At 39.0% G+C, this 21,998-nt stretch overlaps 1 protein-coding gene across 5 annotated transcripts in view; it reads right to left on the bottom strand.

Annotated features, from left to right (window-relative positions):
* The window catches only part of LOC134210888 (phospholipid scramblase 1), a 93,572-nt gene that overhangs the window by 25,853 nt on the left and 45,721 nt on the right, over positions 1-21,998 (bottom strand). For 2 of the 5 annotated variants that reach the window (XM_062687290.1, XM_062687291.1), the window contains exons 2-3: positions 8,873-9,202; positions 2,426-2,615 (exon numbers count right to left, since the gene is read on the bottom strand). In XM_062687290.1, coding sequence (XP_062543274.1) covers positions 2,426-2,615; positions 8,873-9,061 — 379 coding nt within the window. In that variant the 5' untranslated portion in view covers positions 9,062-9,202. Of the gene's footprint in view, positions 1-2,425; positions 2,616-3,016; positions 3,138-8,872; positions 9,203-21,998 lie in introns of those variants that run through there. The other 3 variants (XM_062687292.1, XM_062687293.1, XM_062687294.1) reach the window with 3 other exon arrangements.

Genomic DNA, 21,998 nt, shown 5'->3' with positions numbered 1-21,998 from the left:
GAGCCATTCGATTGGGATTTCGCAGATAACGGACCATTCGAGAATGACAAATTCTAAGAATCCTATGAAATTTTCTCGATTCTGAATTTGGTTATGAGATGTAGTTTATCTTAGATGTGTATTGTTACGAGGAATAACAGCAGAAATTTCACTCAAGACGAAGTTTCTCCATATTACCAATTATTATCTCTTGCCTTCTGTTTGTCCGAGCGACGTTCACCGATGGGTGTTTGCGTTAGAAAGTTTCCACTGAGGTGGCGTCTTCATTGATTTTATATAAAAGAAGGTTGATCCGACTATCCGAAATAAACTTTCTACAAAGTGCAAAACTCAATCGTAAATAGCGAATTTGATAGCTAGGGTATATGGCTCAAACCTTAGCCTATTATGCTGTGGTTGAGCACATTTATCGATTCAAATATTCATAGGAATATTTCACAAATTACGTAACGCTCTAGGGGGAGGGAGGGGGTTAGGTCGCGCGTTACGATCCATACAAAAAAACTAAACCTTCCATACAAAAAGTGTTACGAGGGGGAGGGTGGGGGTTCAAAATCATCAAATTTAGCGTTACGTAATTTCAGAAAGAACCCATATATTGAAGATCTAACCGAAATTATGCCAACAAACGGCTTTCTTACTTTAGCTTTAGGTTATTACGCTAAGTAGTCAAAAACAACAATAATTGTTCACAATCTATTATTTAATCCATCAAAAGTTTCGTGCGAAATGGACTTTATGATCGGGCAATTTTCCTAATCTTGGCTCTGGTGTTGGATGCTTTCTCTGTCCATGAAATGTTGGTGCATTATTCGCTGTAAATCGTTTGTATAAGTCGTAAGGTAGGCAATTATAATGTGCGGCTTCAAGTGAAAATCGTCAGCCTAATGAAAATAGTGAATTTATTGTGAATGTTAAAATAGTGTGATTGTTATTCGTTCATCTAATGTGCGAAAATAGGTGAGTTCATTCCAAAAACTACTTTATTGGAATGATATGGAAATGCTAATATCATCTTCCAAACTTGGACGTACATGTTCATAATAGAATTAGAAGCGAAAGTATAGATTCTATAGTTACGTTAGGATACGGCAGGCATGTAGAATGTTTTTATAGAAGTCGATTTGAAAGCGAGCGGAGGGCAATATTTGTGATGGCACATATCACACGACCTTCCTTCTGCCAAGCTCCCGTATGTAGGGGGAGGGAAGAATATCAGTGTGGAAGCTGATATATCTCCACTGGCAAAAGGAAGGTGGTTAAACTGTACAATAAAAATCCTATTAGACTAAATGCTGATGTCATATTAGAAATTTGGAGACAGTACTCGTCGATAGAAAATCCTTCCGCACGCGATGGCATATGAGCAAGTCAAACCACCTTCCTTTTGCCAGTGGAGATATATCAGCTTCCACACTGATATTCTTCCCTCCCCCTTCATACGGGAGCTTGGCAGAAGGAAGGTCGTGTGATATGTGCCATCACAAATATTGCCCTCCGCTCGCTTTCAAAATGGACTTCTATAAAACATTCTTCATGCCTGCCGTATCTTAACGGAACTATCAATTCTATACTTTCGCCTCTAATTCTATCATGAACATGTACGTCCAAGTTTGGAAGATGATATTAGCATTTCCATATCATTGTAAATCGTTTAACTTCACGTAGAAGTAACACACACGAAATCATTAATTTAGTGTACTTTATTGGACAAAAGAAAACTTGCACTGCCTGCCTACTTAAGTGGTTGGTTAACAAATCGAGTCAAAGCAATTTTTCACGCAGGTTTATTGCGCTTATCAGTTAAAGAAGTGCATGAATCTTGCGTAATATAAATAAAGTAGGCTTGATACACTTTTTCAAAGAAGCATTGATAAATATCTCTGTACAAACGATGTATTATTGTTGAATTATTGATTAATTTGCGTGACGAGCCAACGTTGCATCCAGGCCTAACATTACCTCTCGTTACCCTATTGCCAAAATAAATCTCGATATTTTCAGTCGTAACAAACTCAATCATTATTTTTTTAATTTGAACGAGTTTTTGGGAAACCGACCACCTTTTTCAGAACGACATAAAAACAACGCTTAACAAAAATAATATACGAAATACGTATCTGCGTAAGATAAAACGTAGTGGAATTAAATGGAGAGTACTTAACTCGTCTTAGACGGTTGAACGCTTAACAAAACTGTTAATAAAATTTTTCCAATAGATGGAATAACTCAAAACTCTTATTAGTTATTAGCTTATGCCTGTAGGCTTCCAATGGTACGAAAATATCAACACATTGTGCAAATGTAGAAAAGTTATGAACTATAAACAAAAGGGTGCCGACAACCGACCACCTTCCCTTATATGTTCAGTAAGATGAAGATCGGGACAGTTGCCCTAGTATACAAATTCCGTTTTGTGACATACCTGCTGCTGCTTGTGGTGCTCCGGCCTGTGCGACTTGCGGTGGTGGCTGACCAGGCATTCCAGGCTGCACCATAACGGGCGGCGGATAGGCTCCATAGGGCTGCGATGGCGCGTATTGTTGTGGCTGATGCATCATCATGCCTGGCGCCAGAGGTCCTGGAGGGTAGGGTGCAGGCTGAAAATAATAGTACTTGTGTGGTCAGTGGCGAGTAATGAGTGTGTGCGATTTATACGGTACGGCAATGCGTTGTAGAGTTGTTGTGATGTTTGTATGATCGCAACCAGGAAGAGAAAGAGAACAACAATTAAATTAGAGAGTGCCCGCCACCAGCGAATTATAAATTTGGTAAGATTGTATGTTAATGATCGCACACCATGCAATATTTTTGCACTTCAAACAATCAAAAATTTATTAGTATTTTCAAGAAAGTCCGATGAAAATATTTTTAGAAACTATGTTTCTTGCTTCCTCAGGTGTTTTATATTTTGTCACAAAGAGCACAACAACATTTTTTTTATATTTATAAACCGTTATCACGTGTAGTAATTCAACATTACAAATGGCAAAATAATATTAATGTATTCACTAACATTATTGCTTTTAGTCAAATCCATTTTATTACTCTAAAAACTATTACTAATAAATAGGGCTAATTATCGAGAAAGCAAACCCACGTGGAAAGCGATTCAATGTCGACTAAGGCTGGTTTCTATCGAAATGGGATTAAATGAGTTTCATATTGCACACATTGCACATCGTGAATAAACACACATTGAACATTGCAAGGGGGTCGAAAGCAAAAGGATGTAAGTGCCTAATACTGATTTTAAAAAAATAACTGCAATCCTAATATTTCATGTTAATATAAATAAATAAAGGATGTTTTTTTGATGCTTTATACAATTTAATATCATATCAAATCAGTCCAACATGTAGATAACGGAACTGCTCCGTTTTCCATTTCACTGAACATAGGTACACAGACAAACAGACGTAACACTATAGAAAATACCATCGACCATGACTTTAACGAGCAATTTGAATTTGATTGATTACGCCTTTCACAACCAGAGGCGCTAGCGTCGTAATCCTTCGAGTTTGACATTTCACTCTAGCGCCTTCTGGTGACAGTGTCATACGAAACATTGTTTCGTGTAACATGCTCGCAAGGTGGTGTTAGAGGAGTTGAGCGATGGATTTTTCAGCAAAATGTTCAAGCTGTTACGTCTGTTTGTCTGTGATAGGTATATTCATCTTATAGTAAAACAAAGAAATTCGTCGCTTCTTTTTGCCAACATGCGTACTTACAAGAAACGAGAAACAAATCAAATTCCTTTGCAATGCCTCGTTTTTCATGGGATTTATGTCGGAGCTATGAGATGCAGTTCATGAGCGGTAACCTTATAACCACATAGTTTATTGAAACGTCGGGCAAATAAACAAACTCTCGTTTTCATTGCCAAAATGACTACAAAGCCGAAAAAATCCTCGGTATTAACAATGTAGTATAAATGAATTTTTGTGAGATTTTTTCACCTCTTGGCATAAGACGAATTAATACTATTCCATTAATTTTAATTTTGTAGACACGTTTTCCGATCCTAACAGAGAAGCTATTGAATCAAGTGCGAGATATAGAAAATCGAATCAAGGTAAAATAACAATCAAATGTGATAGTACTACTAGCACAGAGAACAGACATGGAGGCTCGAACAAAATTTCTTGCAAAACATGTGTAAACAAACCCACCGAACCGCAACGCCATCGACGTCGACATTGCAACTCACAATCTCATTTTGACAACACGATGGCGCTGGTATGCTCTTGCATGCATAACGACACTAGCGCACAGTGGCATTTTTTGATGACGCTAGCGCTGATTCTGCACGGGATAACGGCGACATTCCAAAGTTATTTCAAAATGAACAGTATAAAAATATCACAACAAGGCGTGTGCAGCTTCAACGTCTGTTCTCTGTGCTACTAGTTCATCTTATGGTAAGTAAAAATATTCCACTGAAAAAGTTTTTGAAATAAATTTCGATTTTGTCGTGATTGATGGTAAGTTTTTGCTCCACGTGAATATAAAGGGTGTCCCACTTTGAATCGCTTCACAGAAAATTACCCATTGGGTATTTACTTTAAAAAAATAGTATTGAAGTAGTTTAGAGTGCATTGTTTTTTATCGCTGTCAGTTTTTCAGAAATCTGAAAACTACTGACACTGCAAATCCTCAACTCTCTCATCGGGACATCGGAAAACAACTCGGAATCGTACAGTCAACGGTGAGTCGTGTGATTAAACGTTAGAGTAGAGTGGGGCAAAAGTACGCACTTAGTTTTCAATCGATCATGTGGCCCTTATGAAGCAAGCTTCTGCATATCAAATCAGTGTCGATGATTCATGTACTCTTCCTTTATGTTACCCAGTGGAAAAAATATTGAAATTATTGAGATTCGTTTTAGTAGAACCCTTATTGCAAGACAAGTGAAAAACGCACTCTTACCCCACCGGTGGGGTAAAAGTGCGCATCGGGTGGGGTAAGAGTACGCATTTATCCAATCATGTGCTTTAAGTATATATTAACACAAATAAGAGTTGATAACATTTAATTGATGTTTAATGAGCATATATTAGGGAATGTTCAAAGATTACGTAACTCTTAAAGGGGGAGGGGGTCCTAAAAATGTGCACTTTCATACGAAAAACCATTGTTTTTGCCTTTCTCGTACAACTAAGTTGTACCGAAAGGCTATCATTTCACTCCAAATTCGAACTTTTGATAGAAGTCCCGGAGACCCATAGTGTTATATACCATTCGACTCAGCTCGATGAGGTGAACAAATGTCTGTATGTCCGTGTGTGCGTGTGGGTGTGTATGTGTGTGCGTGTGTGTGTGCACAAAATGCCATAAAAAACATTAGCCAAATTTTCACATAGAAACTCTTAACCGATTTTCTTGCAACAAGTTGCATCCGACTGAGACTAAAACGCTGTTGATCACTATTGAATTTCATAATAATTGCAAATTGCAAAAAATAGATAATATTAAAATAGTGATGAGACATAGTCACATAGAACAATAATGTGTTATGAAAAATGCCTTGCATCTATGAATATTTTATCCGTGGCTTCCCATTAAGAGTTTCATCGCACTATAAAGATGCTCGTGTTTCACGCATTTAGGCGTAAGTATGCTATTCGTTCAGTTTCATAGTATTATGAAATTGACCGAAAGTCAAAATTCGAACATAGGAAATTCGAGAAACTTTTGGCAGCGCCATCTGTCGTCTAGTAGTGTAAATTTTCTATCATAACATTAGACGGTGTAACTGTTATGCCTTTCTTGTACATCATCGAGGTTTAAGCGTAAAGGCTACATTTATTACCTTTTTGCGCGAGAAAGGCGCCATCACCGTTAGGTGGATTAATCTGGGTTTTATATATACAAAAAACTACAGAGGTAAAAATATATATCAGGTTTCGCGTGGCGTATACAAAGGCATTTTCCTTAAAGAAAGTCCACCAATCACGTAACGTAAAATTTGGCTATTTCATCACCCCTCCCCCCTATCTTACACTATTTGTATGAATCCTCTAAAAATTATATGGATCGTCACACATCTTGCACCCCCTCCGAGCTAAACGTTGCGTAATTTCTGAATGTTTCTTTTGATTAAATGAAATTATCATTTAGATGAAATTGTGTTTTCGTACTATGTTTAGGTGTACAACAAGTCCTAATACAATTTCATTATTTCGCTTCAGTGCTTTGTTCGCTAAGTCCTTTCTAACACCAAATTACTTCAACTTATCCTTAAACTTGTTATAATTTCAAATTCTGTCCCTTTTTTCTTAGTTGTGGACCTTTACGCTTTGGAAGAAGTCTTATTTCGGCCGGAGATACGGGTTTGACATCATAACTTGAAGATTCATATGCGTACTCTTGCCCCACCGGTTCCTGCGTACTTTTACCCCACAGTCCCAAAAATTATTTAAGTAATGGTTTTGACTTCTTGGAAAACCAACCGGATTGGTGTTCTGTACAATAAAGTACTCTATACAAGAGGTTATCGAAATGGTATAATGTTCACCGGATTGAACGTATATATGGTAATGAAATACTAGTTGCGGAAATCCAATTATTTTTAGCAAAATGACCAAAAAGTTATCTAACTCCATATCTCCCTTGTTGTTTATTCAAATCGTTTACAATTACACATGATAATAGTTGGCCAGAATACCTGTCAAACTGATGCAGTGCTGCTAGTTTATCTTTTTTTATTACTTCAAAAAATCGAAAACGTACTCTTACCCCACGCGCACTCTTGCCCCACTCTACTCTACTACGAAATTCTGAGCATTGAAAAACGGGGAGATGCAGTCAGAATGAATGTTCTATCAGTGATCAAAATCACAAGCGTGTCGTGAAAGCGTTTAAGTTCATGTGGCAAACGCGCCGTTCATGATTACCGGGACTTTAAACGGGGAGATCTACCCCAAGGAGTGTCTATAGAAAAGTCTCCTTCCTCTGTTGAAGTAACATACGAGCTACGAGCTTCTGAATAGGTCTAGCTTAGTGCCACGATTCAAATGTTGTCCTGGAGTGGTACGAAGCCAACGGTCACTTTCGTACCCAAGGACATGGACTTTCCTTCCCCCTACAAACGCAGCAACGGAACTTAGGCCCATAAAAAAACGGGGCTATTATCAAGCATGCATTACGGAAACATCCCGTACAGAAGAAGCTGCAGCCAGATGTTGTACAGAACCTAACAAGTGGAGTTAAGTGTAAGGTGGAAGCATACAGTTATGGTATTGAAGTTGAATGAAATTAATATGCCACAAGCTTTATATTATATTTTTTGGTTGAAGGTTTGGGAAGGATCGGTCAACTAGGTAATTTTCTACAGCGTTTTTTTTTTCGTTTCATGTTGGACACAATGCAATTTGATGTAGAACACCCTTTATGCTCTGCTCATATGTCAAAACGAAGTCTTTCGTAATTCAGATGTATATTGGCTTCGTTGATGGCTGTAAGATGGATGTGCTCGAGCTTCGAAAACCGACCTGATCTAAGAAATTTGTGGGTGGTAATACAAAGGTCTAGTTAATATTTCAAGTACCACTACCTCAAGGATATATCAATTTATAAAGCTTATTCGATTACTGTAGGCCTCCTGGATTTTCTAACAAAACAAGAGTTTGATAGAGATACAATTATTGAACTTTGTTATAGCTGCGTTTTCCAGGGGGAGAAGGCGGAGCACTGAATCCCTACCCCAACATGTGCGACATCTGGATTTGGTTCTAAACTGTAAACAATAGTGTTAATTCTCTACCACCTTTTTGTTATGGCGAGGCAATTTTTATGCACACTTTTGTTTTCGATATTTTATCAAAATTAAACACTCAATCATGCAGCAATATAACGATGTGGTATGCTTGAGATACCTGCTTGATTATAGGTACTCGAAAAATATTTATTTGCAGTAACTAACCAAATATAAAAATGTTCATATTAACGATTGCGCCCTAACACCGGTTCTAAGCTTCGATGCAGAGTACACGAGCTTTGTTCGCCAGTGACGCCCTTGGCATTTTCACATTTTTCTTAACTTCAATAAAACGCAAGTAATGTCACTTACACCCCTTTGGTTCCAAGTCTCACACTTTTATCAAGTACTTCCGTCTACCGTACTGGAAGCAAATGACTACATTTTACACATGTGATATTTTTCCGGTGGAGTTAGCTCAAAACATACGTTCTCGACCACCGTAGTTATAAATGTGCTTATAAAAATGAAATATGTTCTGATCGTTTAAATTATTTTATAGTTTATTACTAAGTGGTAAAAAAATCGATTAGCGATGATGAAATTAATATATTTTTATGTTCTTAGTTTTTTTTATCATAAGTCAGTAAACTATATTAATTATATATGAGTTTGATTAAACTGATTGAAAATGTAATGCTCGACGGTAGCATGTAGATCTGTCGTCAATAGTTAGAATGAATAAGTGCTAGTGAGTCATACATAGGAAAACAGAACACATCAATTGCGAACACACTCGATAGTTTGGTATTGCTATCTTATCTATTGTCGAGCATCGCGTGCTCGTAATTATTTCACTGGGAAAATTAAGGGGCCATCCAAAAACCAGAATTTGTTTCGGAGAAAGGAAAGAGGAATTTTGGCGCTGACCAAGGTTCTTATAAAACATATTGACGCAAAAAAGACAGCACGAAGGAAGTGGGTTGAAAATTCTTGTTTTATGGATGGTCTTTATCAATTGAAAAGCATAATGCTGCTTGGACCGGATGAAATGCTTTTTTTTATCAAATGTCTCGTTATGCCAAAATAAAAGTTGTTTTAGCGTGTATAATTTCGTTATTTAAAGCAATTAAAATTGATCACAACATTTACTTCAAATTGGCAACTTACAGCTCCATAGGCTCCCATCGGTGGACCTGGGGGATAAGGCGCATTTCCAGGCCCTGGTGGATAGCCCATTCCACTGTTCGGTGGTCCAGACGGTGGATAAGGTGCAGCATATCCGCCAATTTTATCGTCCGACGGTGGATACGGTGCGTAAGGAGCGTATGCTGCTCCTGGTCCAGGTGGCGCGCTCATCACTGTTATTTCTTAAGTTCCTAAAATTAGGAATTCACTCTGTATGGTGGAAATACTTGCTTGATGGTTCGCTTCAGTTTGAGCTTAGATGAACGATCGAGCTATACCGACATACAATTTAACAGTATCTCAGGGAAGTCGCTGTAACAAAAGAGATAAAGAGAATTACTGATTAGCATTGAGCGTTTCGAACAATATCGAAGATGATGCAAGCCTTAACTATTGTATAAGAGTAGCAATTCTTGCTAACTACAAGCCGATGATGAAGTCAATATCTGACCAGAGATGAATAACTACTTCTGAGAAATGTGAAGTACTCCACAGAATTCACGTTCGGTAGAACGTGAAACACAATTATAGAACATGAATCGTAAAACAAAGAAGAAAATTACAAGTCAGTGAGTGAACCCAGGATTTCATGCTTATTGAGCAGTATCGATGGCCTCTAGACCATCAACCCCGTCTAGATAAGACGATATCAGTACAACTGAAAATTTTAGTATATCTCTTATTAGACTCATACGGGGGGATTTTAAAAAATCATTACTAGCTTTGAATTGAGTCACACTTGTACTATCAGCTACTGACTTCATTGCACGACTACGTAATTTTCTACAACTGCGTTATCTGTACTTTGGTGGATGTAAGGGCCGATGTCCACGTAGCGTTTTTTAAAGCTGCGTGCACGCCGCGTCCACGCAAGGTACCCAACATCAAATGTAGTCGTGCACACGTTTACGTGTGCATTACTCCATTTGATGCTGGGTACCTTGTGTAAACGCGACGTGCACGCAGCGTAAAAAACCGCTACGTGGACATCGGCCCTAAACCATCTAATTAATAAAAAGAAAACCATTTAATCTCTTAGACTAGGTGTTCCGTGTTTGATTAACACTATTATCCTTATTTGCTATGACAGGGCTGGTAGCGACCGAAGCCACTCAAAATAGTGACTTTAGTGACCAAAGCTGACGAAAAAAGGGACCAAATAGTGACTTTCAGTTGCAGAAAAAGTGACCAAATAGTGACTTTCAATTTCAATTGCAAGTTCGATGAGACGAAATCAAGCGTTTTTGGGTCGAAGGAGAATATTTTTTTTGTGATTTGTGGCGGAAAACACCTTTCACTCACCACTCTTTTCTCTCTCTAAGAACGAACTCAGAAGAGAAACGAAAATCGTACTTGCTAACTTTTATCTACTTAGTGACTAAGTAAAATTATTGCCCTCTCTTTTAACCCCACGGAAAATTTAATCAATATCAGTAAAAAGCAAGACAACTCAAAACTATGAGTAGCGAAATATGAAATTGAAAATTTGAAAGTACTCGCGTATTCAAGGGCACACCACTCGATACGGAAGCAACGCACAACTGTCATTTTTATAATTTCAGATTGGCTGCGTCGCAGCATGCATAAAATTATAAGAATGACAGTACTTCGAAATTTGGATTCCGTGATAAGGACACACCACACCTGCTTTTCTTTCCTGGAAATTATTTGTCGGCGAAAATCTGCGTGAATGAGCATTCTCTTCTCGTGAGAAAGAGTGAAAATTACGATCAATGGATTAGCTGATCACCTACTTAAGAAAGATGCAGAGAACTCTACGATTTGTCATAGGTTCCACGGATGTTTTTGGAATTTTTAGTGAGACAGGAACAACAGTAGGATCGTTTTGGTAGAAAACGATACAAAAATTATGAAAATTCATGTACAACGAGCCTGGGATTGAACGCTCGACCTCCTGCTTGTAATGAGGACCATGCTCTCTGAACTTTTAAATATTTTTACTCCAAAATATGAACGATTTTTGCTATGGAATTCGACAGCGCATGCAATCTTCAAGATTGGGGAGATTTGATCGCCTCTCTATGATATCTCCCCAATAAATATATATTTTCTTGAATTTTTTAGACGAATTTTTATATGGATGCCTAATGAGGGATAAATTCTTCTCAAATTGAGGCAACAACTCAAAATCCAAATATCCTGAAATTGTGGTGGAATGATGGCATTTTTTTCAGTAAAGATCATTTAGCATATTTATGGATTTGTGCTATGAAAAAATGATAGCATTTGCTCATTATTGGGAGAAGTTGTTCTAATTTTGCGTGGCCACTAAAAAACATCTTCAGGAGGAACAAAACACAGTAAATAATAGAGTAAATAAGGTTGTCAATTAAAAAAATAACTCGCCACATAACGATCATTTATCTAGAGGATCTATTATAAAAATACGCTATAACAATACTACTTTACTGCCCATGATCGCATATTTGTGACATATGTATTTTGGTTGATTTTGCAAATCGTTTGTAAATCCTCCCCACAAACTCAATCATTACCAGGTTACCACAGATAAGCACAAATTCACAGGCTTTTTAAAAAATGAACAAAAATGCGAGTGTTACAAACATGCGATCATGGGCAGTTTAGTTCTTGGTAAAACAGGGGAGAATCAAGTCTCCCAAGGAATCAAGTCCTCCCACCTTCCCCTACTGCATAAAGTTTGAGTTTAAAAAAACTCGAAACCGACAGGTCTCTTGCTTGCATAACTGTATACCAATCTATAAATTGTGACGTAGAATACCTTCAATTAGCTACTGGTGAAATGCCAACAAAAGCAGCGAGTGAAATGGCTGGCCATGTTTCAGAGTGATCATTTTTCCAAGATCCGTAATTTCATTTCCACCACGAACAAAGCATCTTCTGATGAATACATAAAGCTTTATAAAAAAATCTTAGTCAATAGTTTCAAAATAGTTGAAAATAGTGACTTTTTGCGAGAAAAAGTGACTTTAGTGACTTGAGGTCGAAAAAAGAGACTTTTAAGTGACTAGCCCGAAAAAAGTGACCAAGTCACTAAAAAGTGACCCGCTACCAGGCCTGCTATGATACATTTTTAGTTATTATCAATTAATACATTTCAACTGCCTCTGGCAGATAAGACAGGCAGATTAAATTAATATTATCATTTATTTATTCAGTCTAAGGCCATTCGAAAACCATTTTAACCGGGTTATTATCGGACATTCTGCGGATTACGTGCCCGGCCCAACGCAGTATTTTGACTTTCGTGGTGTGAACGATGGATGGTTCTCCCAACAGCTGTTGCAACTCGTAATTCATTCGCATTTTCCATGTAACCGTCTTTTGGTATCCTGTTAGCCTTGCGAGCAAGGCGTAGGATTGCCAATCTGGAGACAGAGATGTCCTACACAGTTGGCAAAAAATCCGCTCTTTTATTTTTCACAATTTTTAACAATCAAATAAAATTCATTTAGTGAGTGCAACTGCGTATTTGCTGTTATTATGCTATTATTTCGACAGATCGAAGTGACATTTCGAGAACTCAAATATCCATCTATTAGGTGTGCTCACTGAATAAATTTCATTTGATTGTTAAAAATTGTGAAAAATTAAAGATCAGATTATTTGCCAACTGTGTAGCATATCTATGTACTGAGTTCGATTCTTGGTACGGTCTAGGATGTTTTCGGGTAGGAAACATTCTCGAATCCTTAGGCATAGTGTATACATTGTACTTAACACAAAAGATACATGCTCTTGCAATGGCGGGCATAAAAAGTTTTTAAATAATAACTGTGGATTTGCTAATAGAAAACTAGGTTTAAAGCAAGCCGAGTTCCAGTTGGAATATAGAGCCATATAAGAAGAAGAAGAAGAATCAGATGTACCGTCTTACATCTGCACCTCGCCATAGACTGAAACTCCGCTCGAAAACTTCAAGTGCGCGTTGGTCCTCTCTACGAACATAGTCCAGGTCTTGTGTCCGTAGAGGTCTACCAATCTAATGAACGTTTTGTAGATAGCTCAAGTACACGAATTCTTCAACCACCGCGATTTCGTCACCACCTATACAAACTCGTGTTGGGTGGCTTACATTGCACGATAAGCCAGGCAGGGAAATTAGGAGGAAAAAATGTTTTGAGATAAAATAGGTATTTAACTTCTACAATATCTAATTTAGGGGCCCTCCAAAGCAAGACCATGCTGAGGGTGGCTGGGTTCGATTCCCGGTGCCGGTCTAGGCAATTTTCGGATTGGAAATTGTCTCGACTTCCCTGGGCATAAAAGTATCATCGTGTTAGCCTCATGATATACGAATGCAAAAATGGTAACTTGGCTTACGAACCTTTGTTTAACGCGGATGTCAGCCGGGATCGCTCAGAGTGTAAGATTTAGTGTAATTATTTTAATTATTTTTGTTTTTAGGCATCAAATGTTAGGAGCATGTTTTCAGCGTCACACAGCCCACCCGAGCAGCACAAGTTAGAGAAAAATTGTTGCGGCAACCTAATTGTGACTAAATCTAGTCACATAAGAGTTGCAGTAGCTTATGTGGAACATGTGTGCTGCTAGGGCAGGAGAGGGTGTAGGCTCTGCGTTGTAATGGTATATGGTGTGGGCTGTCCTTGATTGGGGTCCTGTGGGTAGCATGTGGCGGCTGTGCTCGGGGCGATGGTGTGGTGAAGGCGGTTTCGGGGCAGTTAGGATTGAGTTTTAATATAGACGGATGTAGGATTGAACAAGTTATAAACTTCAGGGTTCATATTGTGAGGACTATTGACAGCCAAAGCGTTGAGGATTATCTTTTAATTGGGAACTGAATTAATTTATCCGATTTGGAATCCTAGATTGAATAGTAGGTATATATGGACAATAATAAAAACTATATACAGTTATCGTTTTATTTTATTAAGTATTGAGGATATGTTTTTAGTTAGGTTAAATAGCAGATATGCATGTGTGATAACCATTAATAAGGCAGAATTATAAGAACTGTATTTTTGTCTTTGTAGTAAGATTAATTACTTACTAATGTTTTGCGGGCTGGCGAGTGAAAGCGGCCCAATTCTTTTAGCTACCTCTTTCCAGACGACCAATGATGAAGAAGAATTCAAGACTTCAAGAAAATCACATAGTTCCGGTATCAGCAGTGGTATTCATAACTAATACTACCTACAACCACCGTCAATACAGGAAGTCTGTTTTCACAACGAGATTACTTCAAGGACAATCCCAACATCCTCTGTGAATTGCAGATAAGTATTGCGTTTATATTTTAATTGCACTGAGCTCGTTCTAATCTGATCGGTGAATGAATTGACTTGCCACATATTTAGATACATCGTGAATAATCAATATCATTAGTAAATTTAAATATTCCCGTAGATTAGAAAAGCAAGTGCATAAATTACTATTTTATGGCAACATATCACAGCGAAACGGGACCCTTCGGAGCCTTAAGTAAGATCTCGGTCCGGTTGCATCTAAGGAGATCTTAGTGCAGTGCACACCGGACGTGTTGCCCAGTAGACGTATCGCTCAGCGGTATTTAAATACAACGCAGATAGGCTATGGCCAGAGGGTGCGTTGATATTACCAGATTACCAGATTACCAGAATTGAGTTGTACAGATGTTCTAAGTTGCACAAGGACTCCGTCAAATACAGGCCATTGCATCTACATACGTAACAGGTTGTCTTTGTAGGATTTTTCAGATTGGTTCAGGCTCTTAACCCGTAAAACAAGTAAAGGGAATACAATATAAAGCTCTATTAAAGCTAAACGAACTCCATGCAATAAAAGCTTCAAGATATATAAGTATACTGCAACAACATTTATTTATTTATTATGTACATGAACATCCTCAACAAAATCATCATTTATTTCTTCAAGATCGATTAAAATATCTGCTATGGTATATTTTTCTGTACTCGAATCTGTTATATTGCAAGAAGTTTCAGTCACTAAAAAACATTCTGGAAGCGTGATCTCGGTTTTTTAAAATATGGCCTATCACTTTCACCATACTCGTATCACTTCTGTTGTAGGCAGTTCTTCTTGCTCCCAGTAGCGCTTTTTCTATGGTATCCTCTCTTGGATCCATTAGCTCGTCATTCATTCTTCTGCGCTTCGTACGCTCACTTAAATCCTCAAATTTTTTTTTGATGGCCTTCCACGAGATGTTGAAGCCACTGGCTCTGGCTCAGCATGATAAAATTCTCCTAATTCATATTCTGTGTCAAGCCATTCCTCATTATATTAGTTAAGGAAGTTTTGGACCGGGATGCGGCCTGCCACTTTTTCAAATTTCAAATGCAGATTTTTCAATTTTGAATGGAGTTGACTCTTTTTTTGTTTATCCACAGCGAAGCTTTAGCAGATATATTCCAAAGCTTTTTCAACGCGATCTACTTGACGTCCCTCGTGAGCTCTAAATACTTCAATGAGTTGCCTATAATTCATGATTCACCAAATAATAAGTACAAACACTTCACACGATTTACCTTCGCAATCACAGCTCACTATGCACTCAGATAGACATTTTTTTTTTTTTGGCCGATGTCCTTAGGTACAGACATTTTTGCTTCTTGTATTCACATATTGGATTTTAATTAATATCAAAATTTTACTTTTTATGAAATAATTTCAAATGAAGCCTAGAGTATTTTCGTAACCCTCAAGAGTATATTGTTTTTTTTTTTCATATTTATTTGCTTGATACTTGATAGATAATGAGTTGCCTCCTCTTGGTGAGCCTACGCCAAATGGAGTATCATATAGCTGCATAAGCTATCGTGTACACGGCCTACCACGAAGCCTACGACACTTTTCGTGTTATCTACTATCTCTATTTTAACTGTTCTTGATGCTCTTTTGTCATACGCATGGGATTTGTATCCAGCCCATCACAGTCTGCCGTGTATTATGAGAATAATTACATTTAATGTTTCAAAATTAATGACTTTTTCGAAAAAGTGATCGGAATCGCAGATTTGCAGCCATAAGCAGCTGGAATTTGTTTTAATGCCTTCTGGGAGGTCCAAAGAAAGTCGTAGTGGTAGTCGCTAAGCGAAACTTTGAGAAATTTTTTTTGTATGGAACTTTCTGTATGAAAAAAAAAATTTTTTCTTCGGGTCATTTTCGGATGTTTCACTACCTATTTTCCCATAACTAACCCGTTCTTCGCAAGTCCATGAAACAAGCTTTCAGAAACCTTTTAAAGAGTTGGAAAAGAGCTACTGTAGCCGAAGATATTGACAGTTGAATAATGCATTGATTTTTCAAGAACTAAAAAGTGTCTGGCTCTAATGCCTATATCTTGATAACCATATGGCTTAGAGTGCTGATATGCTGGGGTTTAATGCTCCAAAGCATTAGCATTTAGTAGGTTAACTTGAATTACGAATCAGAGAAAGTCGATTTTTTTATTTTCGGTCACCTGATTCCCCATAGTGCAGTGTGGGGATGTAATGCCAATAAGAAGAAGAAGAATATCTAATTTTAGCATTGCACGATGTTCTAGAAAGTTGTTCCTTATTTAATTTTGAGGCACTTTTTATTTTCAATTTTTATCGAGAGCATAAGAATATGCACGTTTTGGTTACTCAACCGAGTGAATACATTGGTGGATTGCAGAGATATCACTGTTTTTCTTGGAAAAAATTGCCATTTTCAAACGCGTGTATGTTTGAATGGGGGAAAAGGGCGTACCCAATTCTCCCTGGGTTGGACAGAAGAAAGGCTAAGGATTCTCTGCATTTTCTGGAACTAGGGAATTCGAGGAAATTTGAGGTTTTTTCATCATATTCAACAATAGCTTTAAGTTCGAGGAAATCAAAATGATCATTTCTAGAAGTGTTGTAAAACCGAAAATTCCGCTTGTCATAAGACGAGTTTATACAATCCCATTGAATTCCACCACTTAATTGTATCTTGACAGATATGTATTTCGACCTCAACAGTAAGGCCGTCTTAAATCGAGTCAAGTACGAGACACTGAAGACGGCCTTACTGTTCAGGTCGAAATACGTATCTGTGAAGATACAATTAAGTGGTGGAATTTCAATGGGATTGTACAAACTCGTCTTATGACAAGTGAAGACATTCCACTAAAAAGCTCAAAATAATTTTCTTAACGAAAATTCCACCCGAACCGAAAATTCGTCAAAAACAAAATGTTTATAGTAATCAGGAGGCATACACTTTACTAACTCAGGAGTAGAGGCGTACGCCGCCACATCCGATATGTCTACACCTGTGTGCCGCTGTTGCAAAAATATCTCTCAAAATACCACTCGGTTGTGTAACCAAAACGTGCATTTTCTAGGCCCTAAAACTTTGTAGAAGACGTCACTTCAATAAAAGTTAGAACTAAGAAGTTTAAATCAAAATATTGATTTTTCAGATTCCTGTGTGATAGTGAAATTGCACTTGGTGTTTATTACGAAGAGGCAATTCCTAATTGATTTGAAAGCACCAGTGGCGTAATCACGGGGGTGGTTTTGGACATAACCCCCCTCCCCACAGAGACAAAATGTTTAGAAGAATTTTTTTTCGAAAAAAAAATGTTCAGAAAACCCCCCCAGACCAATTTTTTGGCTACGCTACTGGAAAGCACCACTGTACGCTTGATATGAACAACAACGGGGAGCTGCCAAAACATCAATCAAAGCAATCGTGGTACTTCGCCAACAGTCAAACAAATGTAGTCAACCATCACGGACTGGAGTGACAGTTTATCAGCAGGCTTCCGCTCGCCTAGCCTATCATGCTAATCTCTACAATTCCCATCAGCGTTCGAGAATATTTCTCATCAGAATCCGAGAGGAATTTTCATTGGAATATCTGTAGAATTACTTTCAGAATCAGCGAAGTATTCCAACCGGAATCTAGAAGAATTTACACTCATAATCCATTGAGGATTTTCATAAGAATCTCGCGTTGATTTTCTTCGGAGTTCATCCGGAGTCGTTCGAAGATTTGTTTCGGAATCATTCGGAGATTTGCTTCGGAATTCCTTGAAGATTTGTTTCAGAATATTTTTGACTCTGGAACATTCCCGTCCGAATCCGTGGAACATTCCTGTTCAAATTCCTGGAATATTCCTGTCGGTAGTGCTGGAGGATAGAAGATATCTAGAAGATTCTCATGGAATTCCATGAACATTCCCGTCGAAATCCCGGGAGAATTTGGAATCCCTGGAACATTGCTGTTGGAATCTCTGCTGGATTGCCTTAAGAATCCCTGGAGATTCCCTCCGGTATGCTTGGAGGACTCTCTTCGAAATCTCTATCTCTGGAGATTCTCGGCGGAATCTTTGGAACATTCCCGTCGGAAAATCATTCCGGAATCATTCTTTCAAGGGCTCCGAAGCCTCCTTTTACGAGGCTCGGAAGCCTCAATTCAAAAATATCAAAAGCTTTTATTCATTATTCCAAAGGCTTGGATGTCTCCTTTCAAGAGACTCGAAAAGCTCTTTTTAAGAAGCTCGGAGGCCTAATTTCAAAAGTCCGATGACAAAAGACCGCCAGCTAAGGGTTGTGTACTTAGCTGGTAGTGCAGCCTGTGCACTGTTGTCCTTCTGACATCAGCTAGAGTGAGAAGGTACGCCTCGAGCGTCTGTTAACCAGGAGGTACGGCTCAAACAGTGTCTGCCTGGTACCCAGCGGCTGATTAACGAAATGCTGTATCGCGTCAGCTATACCTAAGGGGCAAGCCAGAGTAAACGCGACGAGCGATGCGACGCGACGCGACTCATGTAAAAGAATAACAATCATTATCAACAGGCTGTCAAATTGCACTGTCAAATGTGGCAGCCCCACCAGCGCGATGTAGGTAACGCGACCCCGGTAAGGTAGCTTATTGAAGCCTCTCAAATACCACGAAAAATGGAGATAAAAGAAAAAGAGAACTTTATTTTTAGCAACCGACCCAGCAACGAAATAAGGACTATGATTGGAAACGCGGTACCTGGAATGTCAGGACCCTAAATGAACCTGGACGAGTGAGCCTTCTGGCTCGCGAACTTTAGAAAGTTGAAGTGAACGTGGCCGCTATTCAAGAAGTCCGATGGCCCAGATACGGAGAACGTGAATTCCGAGTCGTGGACCCCACGACCAACACTGCATTCAAGTATAATATCTATCACAGCGGCGGCGGAAAAGCAGAGCATGGAGTTAATTTCGTAGTGTTGGGCAAGCAAATGAATCGAGTGATGCGGTGGAAACCCATTAGCGAACGAATCTGTGTTGAGGATACGGGGCAATTTCTTCAATTACAGCCTAATCAACGTTTACGCACCGACAAACGATAAATCCGAGACGTGAAGGACACGTTTTATGAATGTCTTGATAAAGCCTATGGATAGTGCCCAAAGCATGACGTGAAAATTGTTATCGGAGACGCTAACGCATAGGTCGGTAGAGAGGACTTTTTCCGTCCCATAATTGGTAGTGAGAGCCTTCACTCCGCTACCAATGACAACGGCCTACGGCTAGTAAATTTCGCTGCTGCCAGAGGGATCGCCATCAGTAGCAACTACTTTACATGAAAAAACATCCGAAAGCACACCTGGAGACATTCAAATGGTGAAACTTGCAACCAGATAGACCATGTTCTGGTGAATGGGCGCCATTTCTCGGATGTTATCGATGTGCGGACATTCAGAGGTTGTCAGTAAAATTCGATCACGGTTGTCAACTGTATCGAACGAAAAATTACAGCGATGCGTTACAATATCCAGCGATTGTCGGGAGAAGGAGTATCGGCTGAGTACCGCCAGAAGCTCGACGAATGGATAAGTGCAATCAACGTTAGCGACAACATCAACGATCTATGGGAGTCGATCCATAGAGCGGTGAGCACAACAGCACGAGAAGAACGTTGCCAAAAGCCGGATGTTGGTGTCGGAGCAGAACGATATGCGGAGGTTTTATCAGTCTGTCAATGGCGTGCGGAAAAAGTCAACGCCTTCTCTCGTCGTGTGCAACGACCACTTTTTACAAGCCCTGGTATATAAGCATGTAAACTTGACTGAGAAATGCCGGAGATATAAGTCAAATCCGGGTCAATATGACCCGAACACCGTAAGTGTGAGTTTTTTTTGTGTGCCCTTCAGGAACGTCCTACAAAACAGTGGCTGAACGTTTAAAGTGGCTGACAGGTGGAAGCAACACTTCGAGACTTTGTTGAATAGTGGAAGTGACATAATAAATATTAGCGACGATGGACAAGCTGTGGAGTCGCCTACACTAGATGAGGTTAAAAAGGCTGCGGGGAAGGACCAGCTCCCGGCTGAACTTCTCAAACATGGCAGTGAGCAGCTTTATGAAGTTCTGCACCATATTATGTCGAAAATATGGGAAGACGAGGAAATGCATGCTAGCTTGTTGGGCGGCCTCATTTGCCCTCTCTCTATAAGAAAGGGCACAGACTGGAGTGCGCCAATTACCGAGGAGTAACCGTCCTTGATTCGGCGTACAAAATTATGTCCCGTATTCTTGTTCAACAGATTGAGACCGCTTGAAGAGTCCTTCGTCGGTAAATACCAAGCAATCACCTCTGGATCACCTCACGATCGTTCATAAGAAGGTTCTTGCTTATGCCCTTACACATGTCAGGCTGTGGCACGTGGCCCTTACGTAAGCGGTTTAGCTTCTCATAGAACTTTCGCGCGTTATTAGCGCAGTACAGTTGCTCCGTCTTTTCACGCTCCGATCTTCCTGTTGAAAATCGAATTTTGTCTGTTTCGCGCCGATTTGTATCGGGTAGAGTTGTGAATATTCGGCAGCACTGGATGAAGGTGATGTTTTTTTATATGTGCCACGAATATGCAATTAACAACAGTAAAATGTACACATTCACCCAGCAAATGATGAAAAACCATCACATGTTTAAATGAGCCACTCACTGCCCACTGAGCAGCCTGTCAGAGTGAGTTTTTTTTTAGGTTAAATGCTTGATTGGATGAGCTATAGGAGAACCGGATGAATGCTGTCATCAGAGAAAAAGTAGAATCCCTAAAATTCACCACGGCAAGAATAGCCAACGGAATTCAAAATAATTTTAAAAATTTTAAGCTGATTTTTTTTAAATGGGTTTTTGCACGAGATTATAAATTCAATAGACATAAAAAATAGTACCTTTTCCGGGATTAATTCGAGAAAAACATTTAATATCATGAACAATCAAATCAATATATTTATGTACAATGTAGATAATCAAAGTCTAACCCGGTGCTCAAAATTGTTTTCAAATAGGGAGTATGACGGCTATGGCAGTTTTTGTTCTATTATTGTCAGGCGGTTTTTTCATGACTGATTATGCTCAAATTTGACCTAAACATTCTTTGCATATCAAAGAATATTGTGGCCAAATTTCATAAAATTTGGTCGACAAAAACCCCCCTGACAATAATAGAACAAAACCTGCCAAAGCCGTCTTTTCCCCTACATATCATTTTGAAATTTTTAAAATTATTTAAAGAATTGCATCCCATATCTCGCTGTGGAATTTTTTTCGTGATTCTTCTATTTTTGACATTTCTCCTAGCGTTTGATTGGTGTTGGCAATGATGTTTTGACAGTCCTACAAAAGTCACCTAAACAACGACGGTGATGAATCCGACTGCAGTTTACACTGAGATCCATGTTTTTCATTACATTGACTTTGAAATGCTCACATTCACCGTCATACCAGTCTTCTCTGATCCGGGGACAACATGCCTAATACAGCGTTTGCGGTGCTTCCAATGGCTGATCGAATATCTCTCTAGCGATCCTAAAGAGAAGCTGCGCCTAGCTATCTTGAAGCCGCCCAATGTTTTGCCGCGCAGGCATACTGCAACGAGGCAGTGGATGGATTAAATATTTGCAATGCGGTTAGTGCGGACGTTCGTGATAAGAAGAATTTACCGTCGATTAAAACGTGATCGATTTGGTTTTCCATTTTTTTAGTTAAGTAATAGCCATATGGCCTTGTGAACATTCTTTTGGAAAAAAGTGCTTAAGACTACCATTCCGAACGGCACACGGTCGCTTTGGCGGAGCCTGCTTGCGGATACATGCAGCTTTTAATAGAAGTTCAAGAGAGCCCACTGTTAAACCACTCAACATCCTAGACAAGCCCA

This window comes from Armigeres subalbatus, chromosome 2 (assembly GCF_024139115.2).
Source record: "Armigeres subalbatus isolate Guangzhou_Male chromosome 2, GZ_Asu_2, whole genome shotgun sequence".
NCBI classification, from domain to species: domain Eukaryota; kingdom Metazoa; phylum Arthropoda; class Insecta; order Diptera; family Culicidae; genus Armigeres; species Armigeres subalbatus.
This window is presented reverse-complemented; position numbering and strand designations above follow the sequence as displayed.